General features: G+C 37.8%; 1 protein-coding gene across 2 annotated transcripts; it reads left to right on the top strand.

The window, feature by feature from the left end:
* Positions 1-4,027: 4,027 nt before the first annotated feature.
* On the top strand, positions 4,028-9,280 carry LOC140037525 (type IV inositol polyphosphate 5-phosphatase 7-like). Of its 2 annotated transcripts, none has more exons than XM_072081857.1 (13): positions 4,028-4,756; positions 4,866-4,953; positions 5,368-5,436; positions 5,545-5,629; positions 5,733-5,837; positions 5,949-6,762; positions 6,862-7,055; positions 7,380-7,488; positions 7,588-7,736; positions 7,919-8,172; positions 8,549-8,619; positions 8,830-8,901; positions 8,989-9,280. In XM_072081857.1, the coding sequence occupies exons 1-10, from the start codon at positions 4,727-4,729 to the stop codon at positions 8,139-8,141; spliced, it is 1,866 nt and encodes a 621-aa protein (XP_071937958.1). In that variant the 5' UTR covers positions 4,028-4,726; the 3' UTR covers positions 8,142-8,172; positions 8,549-8,619; positions 8,830-8,901; positions 8,989-9,280. The 2 variants fall into 2 exon arrangements, with proteins under 2 accessions (XP_071937958.1, XP_071937957.1); XM_072081856.1 differs by having other exon boundaries at positions 8,713-8,901.
* Positions 9,281-10,145: the final 865 nt, after the last annotated feature.

Genomic DNA, 10,145 nt, shown 5'->3' with positions numbered 1-10,145 from the left:
TTCTCATTCAAATTTAACCACGGAAAAATAATTTTATCCCAAAGGTTGATCTATTATGAGAGAAAATGCGGTGAAAAAAATTTATTGTTCTTCTGTTTCGGTTTGAAAATCAATAATGCAATTTAGGCCCTGCTGCTATTAAAATTCAATGAAACAATTAATGACTTTCTTTTAGAGCATGGGGCTTTCCTTCTTGCTTCCGTGGTTGGATGCAATCAATCGAGTAATGTCCCAAAACGCTGTAATCTATTACTGCTTTAATTCTTTTCTCTTTTTCTTCTTTTGTTTAGATTCTTTTTCCTCCTTACAATGAGGCTAAAAAGGAATATGCACTTGAGCATCATCTTTTAATCATGTCGCGTTGAATATAATATTTGATGTCTCTTAGATACCATTCCATTTCATACAAAATGTTGCATCAAAGTTGCCAAATTTTATGTAGGGTCACATCTTGGGTCCCTTAGACATTCATTTACTAATTATGGCCCATTGCTCTTAGTTTTTGACAATTTTTAACTTTATGAGTTTCTTTGCATTGTTCAAGTGCCCTTTCGATCTCTCATGTGATTCAAAGACACACATCCAAAGAATTAGAAATCCAAGAGTTCTTATGTATTCACTTCGTCCCATTTTGATAGTTTTATTTTCCTTTTTCTAATTATTGTGAAAATATTTTAAAAAAATAGCTACCTAAATTGATTGTTTTAATAAAATTAACTACTTTTTTTTTTTAAATTGTATGAAAAAAAAATCAGAAATATATAAGTGGGACGGAAGGTGTATTAGAATTTCTATCGAAAAGCAAAGCATACTACCAACCACTTCATGGAGTCATTATTGATTTCATGCTGATTAGATAACCTTGATTTGATCAAATGGAAGTCCACTCATTCTAATTGTTTACAACTTGACAAATCAAAGATTGGAAGTCATTCTTACATCACGGTGGTGTTCTTTATCCCCTCAACAAATACGTGGAAGTGATTATTGAAAATAACATTTCTCCACCCCACCCAACACAAAAAAAAAAAAAAAAAAAAACTACATCATCTATTTTGAACGAGTTACCTTTTACTATATTTGGCTCTATCTTAAGTTTGAATTTTTAGTAACTTTTTTTTTTATTCTACAAAGTACGAATCAGTATACTGTGGTGATTGAAGAGAGCGAGTCTTTTCTCTTCCTCTTCTCTTTTCCAATTTCTTTCTATTTCTTCTCATTTTTTTAAAGGTATTCCCTTGGAAAGGGGGATCACACTATGGTCTCCCTCCCATGAATCTCGTTTCATTTTATTTATTTTTTCTAATAAAGTTTCTTCTAAATATTCCAAGTAAGAGTTTTCTATTTCTCCTAAGGATTCTTAAGTGAGTTTTCTATTTTTCCTGAGAATTCCTAATGAGAGTAAGCAGAATTTTGTGTTTTTTCATGATGTTAACAAGGTTAAGAAAAGCAAGTTAGCTGAACAGTAATGAAGAAGATAATAAATCCAAGAAACGAATTATACTGTCCTTGATCCAGCTACCACAAACAAATGTCATATTTTCATTCCACAGTCTGGCTTTTAATTGGACTACAAAGACATGAATGAAGGAGAAAGCTACTCGACGATGAGGACAACCAGACGACTTTATCCAAACCTTAATCATCACTAATTCGGGTCCCAAATGGCTTCAATATGGTCGTAGTGGAAACTACCACTAGTTTAGTTAGTGGGAGGGCTTTATGAGGTTCGTATAGGCATAACATTCCATTTGTGCACGACCAAGGATGATGGGACCGAAACCACCTGGCTCTTCCGCCGTCTCCCTAGTTAAACAATAATATTGCTAAATGAGATGCATAATCTCAGCTAATCAATTACTTCGCCCCAAATAATTATGATACGACCCTCTTTATTTTTTTCTTTTTTCCTTTCTGAATTTCTTCTCCAATTCTTTTGGTTCCCCCCCCCCCCCCCCCAAAAAAAAAAAACTCCAAACTTTTATTTCTTGTAATTGCTGAACTTTGTGCAGGATTTGCAAAGAAAAAGTATTTGATATTGACAAGTGTTGCTCAGCTGGTGGAGACTTCAGTTAAATATTTGCATAATGTCAATTTTTTTCGTGCACGATAATATTTGTATAATCTAATATTTGCGTAATGCCAATTTCTTGAACTATTTGTACAGCACAAGCCGAATGGATGCACACATGCACACGTCTTATTAGTAGTTGGATTGCATGCATGCACTCCTATTTTCCTCCTTTTTTTTTTGTTTTTGTTTTGGTCTCAGTAAACAACTTTCAAAAGCACCATAATTTTGATACAACACCCCACCCCCCCAAAAAAAAATTTAAAAAAAAGAAGAGGAAAGAAAACAAAAGCATGAAATGGTTTCCAACTGTCTCTCCTTCTGTTTCCATAAGACTGGTCAACCAAAGTTTCAAACTTGCAAAAGCTATAAGCAGCAGGTGCTTTTCTTGGTCTTCAAATAAGAAGATGCTATAGAGCCACGAGCATGCCGGATTTATAAGAGAAAGGAGCGGAGGACGGAAGGAGGCCGGCGCCGGCAGGCACGTTGTTCTAACAATAAAAGCGCATTTTCTAATTAAGGAAGCATTGGCTTTCCCTAGATTATGATCGGTCAATGTTATATGGCTCCATGCATCCCCACAAAATTGGCAGCTCCTACCAAGAATTCGCCATTAATAATGGAGGACCACAATGCCTTAATTCGGGACAATTGCCTTACCCTCCAAGGTCACATGCCCATATTCAGCCTCAATTTCTTGACGAACATTCCCCACATTCTTTAACTGTTTTCCGACTGCAAGAATATGTATATTCTGTTTTGAGTAGCGCTACTACAATTTGTAACACCAGATTTGTATAGACATTGATGGTTTTATTAAGCATCACAAACCAACCATCCCAAAGAAAAAAAAAAAGAAAAAAGAAGAAGAAGAAGAAGAAGAAGAAGAGGAGGAGGAGGAATATACAACACCTACTATATAGCACAATTCCTTTTTTATGACTACAACTAATCCTTGAGGCCTTGGACTTGGGAGTCCCATCTGCAAAGTCATGATCTTAATATGGAAATGCAGGCAAAGTTATTAACTGAAATGTGCTAACAGTAACACAGACAAACAAAATCGAGAAACTGTTAATGATTACAAGAGGTTACAATAATAGTAACACAGACAATCCAAGAGAACGCATGACTTGGTTTGCACACAATTGAGAATTCCTTAACAGAACATTCCTTGAAAACCACAGCACAGCCCAAGGAAAGAGAACAGCAAGTAATTAGTAGCAAGTAATTGGAGGGGCTAAACTCACTAGTATTTTTTTTCCCCACAAATTTCAACATTGATGGTGCACATTATCAATACATCAAATGTGTGAATCTAGTATGAACTAGGGAGGGATGTAAACATAATCTCACTACTCATTTTTGGACGATGTAATGTTTTTTCAGAATTACACGTCTGGATGGAGAGATTATAATCACTTTTACTAATCCATAGAAACGCAGTACCGCTTTTTTTTTTTTTTTTTTTTTTTGTTCTAGTTTTATTCAGTACCACTTCCAATTACTTGGAAAACACGAGAAGATTCCCACAAACTTCAGTAATAAAACTATTTTTACGTCTCGAAGAACTTCATGGCACTTGTGTTCTGGTTCAAGTTTAAAAGTTCTAGAAAAATGATCACGTACACATGCCACAAATCCCAGCTTAATTTGCAACAGAAAGATTCACCCACCATGCCAATAGTAATACTTCAAATTACTATTACTAGGCAGAAGTATTACTATTACTAGGGAATAACAACAACAGCAATACATGCCCTTTATCTTTATTTTGCCTTCTTTTAAGTTTTAACTGCTTTAACTTTGTTTGAAGACCAAATGACAGAGAAAATATGCAGCTAAAGAAGGGGTAGCATCAGTCCTACAAGATCTCAAACCTTCCCACTTTGCTGACCACTTGGGCAGCTGACCAAGTCGTTTTACCCTTTACTCTCCTATCAAACGACTTGCCCGTTGCCCATTTTGCTGGGCCGGCATTGGTTCCGGGTTGGAAAAGGAGTAAAAACCAGTCCACTGTGTGTGCGAGAGAGGTAGAGGGAGATTTATGCGCACTTTATTCTGTTCAAATTCGATACTTTGCTGTTAGTACTGCTCAGAAGAACGAGGCTGCTGAATCAAGAAAGCAAAGCAACGAAGGCCCCCACTAAAAAATAACCACACTCTCTGTCTCTCTTTCTTTATATTGTCTTGTTCTATACAAGAAAGTGTTTATTGTCTCTCACTTGGTCGTTGTGTTTTCTGGGCTTTCAGTCTTTTCCTTCAATACTAAAGAACTACTAGTATATAGTACCGAGTGTGTATGTGCTAAGACGCACAAACACAGAGTGCTAAAGAGAGGGATTCAAGAAAAGAAGGCAGTTAGTCTTGTTAGAAGCCTGCATTGTGGGGTGGACTAATCTTGTTGGTTGAACTGAGGATATAAGAGAAGCCCTTTTGAGGATTTTGGCATTTAGGACTAATTGGAGTTGGATTGGATTGGAAGTAGTGAGCTTTGATAAGAAAGTTTAGGACTTGGGGAAGAATTGCTCATCTGTAATTCTGCTGGATTCATCATCTTGAATTTTGTGATATTCTTGGTGGAAGTTGAGAATTTGAGGATTTGGAGGGAAGGGGAATACAGCAAGGAAAGCTGCATGAGGACATAGTGAAACGATGAGAGATGAAAATTCCAAGAAAAGCAAGGTCTTCATTTTATTTCATAATTTCTGGTTAATGGAAATTGTAATTTGGATGTTTTTCCCCCCTCAAAGATCAGTTTTTGCTAACTTCGCGGTTTGGTATTTTGTTGTAGCTCTCATGGTCAAAGAAATTGGTTAGAAAATGGTTCAATATCAAGGGAAAGGCAGAGGAATTTCAGGCTCATGAAGTTGTCTATGGCGGTGGGCATCTAATTCTTGTTTGCTTCTGTTTGTAGTATTCTCCTTCTTGAATTCGCCATTTCCTTGTTTTGACTAAAAGTGCTTCTTGATGAGTTTATCATTTTTGGAATTAGACGAATACTTTCGTGTTCTGAATTTTCTAGTTGATTTGTCTCTTCCTTTCTTTTTGACTGTTTTAACTTTCAAAATTGACGATTTAACTTTTTTTTTTGTCTCCATTAATATGTAATATTACTTGGAAGTTAATTGTCTTGCTATTGAACGATTGATTTGCTGACAAAAGAAGACAGTTCTCAATAGCGTAAATTAGGTTATTTTGTTTTCTCTTTGTTTTTCAAGCATTTATTGATTCATATGGCTTCATTGCAATTTACTTGGGAATTGAAATTGATTGCAACAAATTTTTTTATCTAGGAGGTGATGTGGAGTGGAGGAACAGCTTTTCCGAAAGGGAACCGCCTACAATTAAGAAAAGTAGAACAGGTTAGCCGCACTTCGTTATAGGGACATTAATTCATGATCCTCTTATAGAAATATTGATCCTCTTAGGAAAATATTAATCCTAACTTTCCGTCCATTGTTATGTTGCAGAGAGATCAAGCAGGAATTTGGAGCGTTCGCGCAGGAGTAGAGTTGATCTGGATCATCCTCAGATTATAAATGTCCACAATTACAGGTTTTCCATTTGAAATTTGTGTACCCTGTACCAGTTAGCATAATGTTTTTGTTCTTGATTTGCAGTTTCTTTATCATAATGCATTTTATCGTGGATTTGGCAGTATGTTTGTAGCCACATGGAATGTGGGTGGAAAATCACCACCAAATAACTTGAACCTAGATGATTGGCTACATTCAGCACCTCCTGCAGATATCTATGTCCTTGGGTATGTTTATTTAAGCTCTACACTGTGTATATTCTATTACCAAATACACTGATTCGGTTTCTAGTAGAAGTAAACCTTTTGGTTTAAATTCTCGTTTCCTCTGTAAAACAGGTTTCAGGAGATAGTTCCTTTGAATGCTGGTAACATTTTGGGTGCTGAGGACAATGGACCTGCCAAAAAGTGGATTTCTCTGATCCGGAAGACACTTAACAATGGCCCTGGTACAAGTGGAGGTAGTGGATGTTACACACCATCTCCTGTTCCTGAACCAATTGTCGAGTGGAATGCAGATTTTGAGGGGTCAACCAGGCAAAAGGCCTCCAAGTTTCTTCCTCGTCGATCCTTTCAGACACCCCAATGCTGGAGAATGGATAATGACATGTCCATTCCACATCCTCGCCTTGATCGGCGGTTCAGTGTTTGTGACCGTGTAATTTTTGGCCACAGGGCTAGTGACTTCGATCCTAATGCTAGATGGGGTCATCGACCCAGTGATTGTTCATCTAGTCAGAGGCCAAGTGACTATTCTTCTGGCTACAGGCCGAGTGATTATTCCTCCGGGTGCAGGCCCAGTGATTATTCCTCCGGTCGCAGGCCGAGTGACTATTCCTCTGGCCGCAGGCCGAGTGACTATTCTTGGGGTCAGAGGCCTAGTGACTTTTCTAGGTGGGGTTCATCTGATGATGATTATGGCGCTGGCGATTCACCTAGTACTGTGCTGTTTTCACCAATGTCGTGCAGTGGATATGCACCAATGGAAGATGGATATGGAATGCCAGCGCATTCAAGGTACTGTTTAGTTTCAAGCAAGCAGATGGTGGGGCTTTTTCTTACTGTCTGGGTGCGCAGTGAGTTAAGGGAATCCGTTCGTAACTTGAAGGTATCCTGTGTGGGTAGAGGATTGATGGGCTATCTCGGGAATAAGGTACTCTTTCAAACTTGATGATTCTAAATGTTTAGTTTCATTTTGACTAGAATCAATAAACTAAGGAAGAAGGAAATTTTTTCATGCTTGGTTTTGCAGGGATCCATTTCAGTCAGCATGTTGTTGCATCAGACAAGCTTTTGTTTTGTATGCAGTCATTTGACCTCAGGGCAGAAGGAGGGTGACGAATTGCGACGCAATTCTGATGTGATGGAGATCCTTAAGAAGACTAGGTTTCCACGGGTTCAAGGCATAGGAGATGAGAAGTCTCCAGAAACAATTCTCGGACATGAGTGAGTCGCTTTTCAAAATAGCCCACAAATGGCTTGCACATCACCTCTCTCCCTTATTCTCCTCCCCCAAGTAAAAATGGAATGGTGACACTCGAATTAGTCTTAGGAAAAGAGTAACTCAACGTGGTTAGTGGCGAATATAAATGATTCCATTGTTCCTGCTGCAAAAATGAATCATAACTGGATCCTCCCTTCTTGTCATATTCATTGCTTGGTTTTGTATCTTTCCTCATTTGCCTTGTACTGTAGTAGTTAATATACCTTTTTATCAATTTACCCATGTCATCTGTTGTCTATATTCTGATCCTTTTGCTTTTGATCCAGTCGGGTTGTCTGGCTTGGGGATCTCAATTACCGAGTGGCCCTTTCATATCGGACTGTTAAAGCTCTTGTAGAAATGCAAAACTGGAGAGCATTGTTAGAAAATGACCAGGTATTGTACTTATATCTTCATTTACTGAGCTATCATCAACTTTACATATTTTTGTAATTAGATTATTATCAGCTAAATGTTTGGTAATTATCTTGGCAGTTGCGGATAGAACAGAGACATGGTCGTGTGTTTGACGGCTGGAAAGAAGGGAAGATATATTTTCCACCAACATACAAGTATTCACATAATTCAGACAGATATGCAGGAGATGACTTGCACCCGAAGGAGAAAAGACGAACACCAGCGTGGTATGAACCTATTCTTATTTGTTAAGAAAATTGAGCATAGGTCCTATTTGATTACAACAGATTAAAAGAGGACAAATTTTAAGCGTTCTTTACTCAGAGTTCCTGCTGATGGTAAAGAGGGAGTCACTATATTTCAACCTTATTAAGCAAAAGAACTGATCTATGCACTTTCTCGTCTGAAGGTGTGATCGCATTCTATGGTATGGAAGGGGTCTTCAGCAATTATCATATGTCCGTGGTGAATCTAGATTTTCAGATCATAGACCAGTGTCAAGCGTATTTTGGGCTGAAGTTGAGTCAGTACCTAATAGATTAAGGAAAAGCATGAGTTGTTCAAGCTCCAAGATACAGGTGGAGGAATTGTTGCCATACTCGCATGGCTACACGGAACTCTGCTTTTTTTAATGACAGAGGAGATTGTAAATAGTAGGATTTGGTACTCTCTCTCTCTCTCTCTCTATGGATGAGTGCGTTTTTTTTGTCTGCATTACCGGTCTTTCCCTTCAACCGTCCTTTTCATTGCTTCTCATTTTCACACTAGTCCTCATTGAAGTAGCTAAAACAAGTGGCAAAATGATCAGATTAGCAGCCATTTCCAAAATTCCAATATGCCTAAGCTTCCAGAAGGAAAAAACCTGTCTTTTTGGCAAGCATCTGTTAACAGCAAACTATCCTCTAACATGTTATTTACTCTGAACTCTGTTGCTAAAATGATACATCCACTTGGCAAGTTTACTTTTATGATGATTTGCTCCTGATTGTCTTCTGAGAGTTCTTCTAACCAAACATATCAATTTGGCCTCCATTTGCAGGCGGGAATTGCTTTCAACATACTCAAAACCTGAAGTGTGATGGGGACCTTCCTTCCCACTAACCAAAAAAGGTAACACATGCTCTTTCTTTTTTACGCTTTTCTTGGTTTTGCTGCAGTTTTTTATCCTATTCTACAATTTTTCTTCATTGTTTCTTTCATCAGGTGTAGATACGTTGATTCTAACTGCATACAACCCGAGCTTGATGTTCCTCTAACCACCATTTGTTCAAAGCAAATAACATTAAACCATATTGAAGCACAGTTTCATTCAATTAACAGATTGATAAAATCCCACTTCGGAGGTGTCTTGAAATCTCCAGAGCAGCATCTGTTATCCTGCATTTTGATCAGGTATCAATCACTTTTAGTTTTATGATCAGGTATCTATTATCCCGTGTTATAATCATGCAAGAACTAACCAATCCTCCATTCTTTCAGAGATCGACAATTGAAGACTGCCTTCCAAGTGGGAAAATGATGATTGCTATTTTCATTGAAGATTCTTTATTTGTTGGGTTAGAGATTCGATGTCTGCAAGAGAATGATGCATGGTCAAAATAATCATTTGGGCTTTTTTTTGCCTTTTTGTTTCAAATGAAGAGAGGAAGTAAAGATCTGACGTATACTCATTGCTAACGTGATAGAAGAGAAAAGGACTAATGAGTTTCTTGTAGGCATTTTGGTCACTGTTGATGCCAATGATTTTACTGAAAAGTGGTTTTCTTGGTTATCTCCTCCTGCCTTGTTCTCTATTGTCTACTTTTCTTTACCCTGCAAAAGCTAACCAGAAGCCACAAAAGTAGGAGACAAGTTTACAGATATGGCAGGTGAATTGGTAGAGAGAAGGCATGATTCAGAACTTCTCTCCCTTCAAAGTTGTGGAGTAATAAAGAGATGCCATTCACATTTGTCTTTACTGTTTACGCCTGTGTGAATTATTCTTCTTCGCATGACACTTGGCCTCTTGGAAGTCCCCAAATTATAGGGTTGTGTTTCCTTTCCTGAACTTTTCGCGAGACCTATGAACCTAGAAGAACATGAGAATATTACAAGCCTTCTTTTTTTGGTAATAATCTAGCTAGCCTTCACGAACTCACGCATTTAAATCGAAGCAAAATGCAGCAGGGCTGCAATCCCTGAACAAACATCTAGAGGATCCTTTTATCTTCATTTTTTCCTTTTCTAACTCATATTGGAATTGATGACTAGCATTCTCGCTAGTTCTAAGTATTTTCTTGATGATTTTTAGAAGAATTCGAGCAGGGGCATACACTAAAAGCTGACTAATTTAACATTTCTCTCTATTTGACCCTTTTTCGGGTGAAATTGGGACTGTGTTTGTCCTTGTCAATGAACCAGGCCCACAGGGTTTATTTAGATCACAAACTAAGCTTAGCAGAAAATCCCATGCTTATAGTGGAACATGATTTAGTCCCCCATGCTTCCATGCACGCACGCTGAAATTAAAATGTCAGAAGCGCCGCAGCCATTGGAAGGCTTAACCTGCAAAACAAGAGGAATAATCAAATAATTGGAAGAAACAAGAGGAATATTCACAGATTTGTAATCCATTATAATTTACCTCGGTAGCATTC

The sequence above is a fragment of the Coffea arabica genome, chromosome 3c (assembly GCF_036785885.1).
Source record: "Coffea arabica cultivar ET-39 chromosome 3c, Coffea Arabica ET-39 HiFi, whole genome shotgun sequence".
Taxonomy (NCBI): domain Eukaryota; kingdom Viridiplantae; phylum Streptophyta; class Magnoliopsida; order Gentianales; family Rubiaceae; genus Coffea; species Coffea arabica.
Note: the sequence above shows the minus strand (reverse complement) of the source record. Positions and strands in the feature narration are given on the sequence as shown.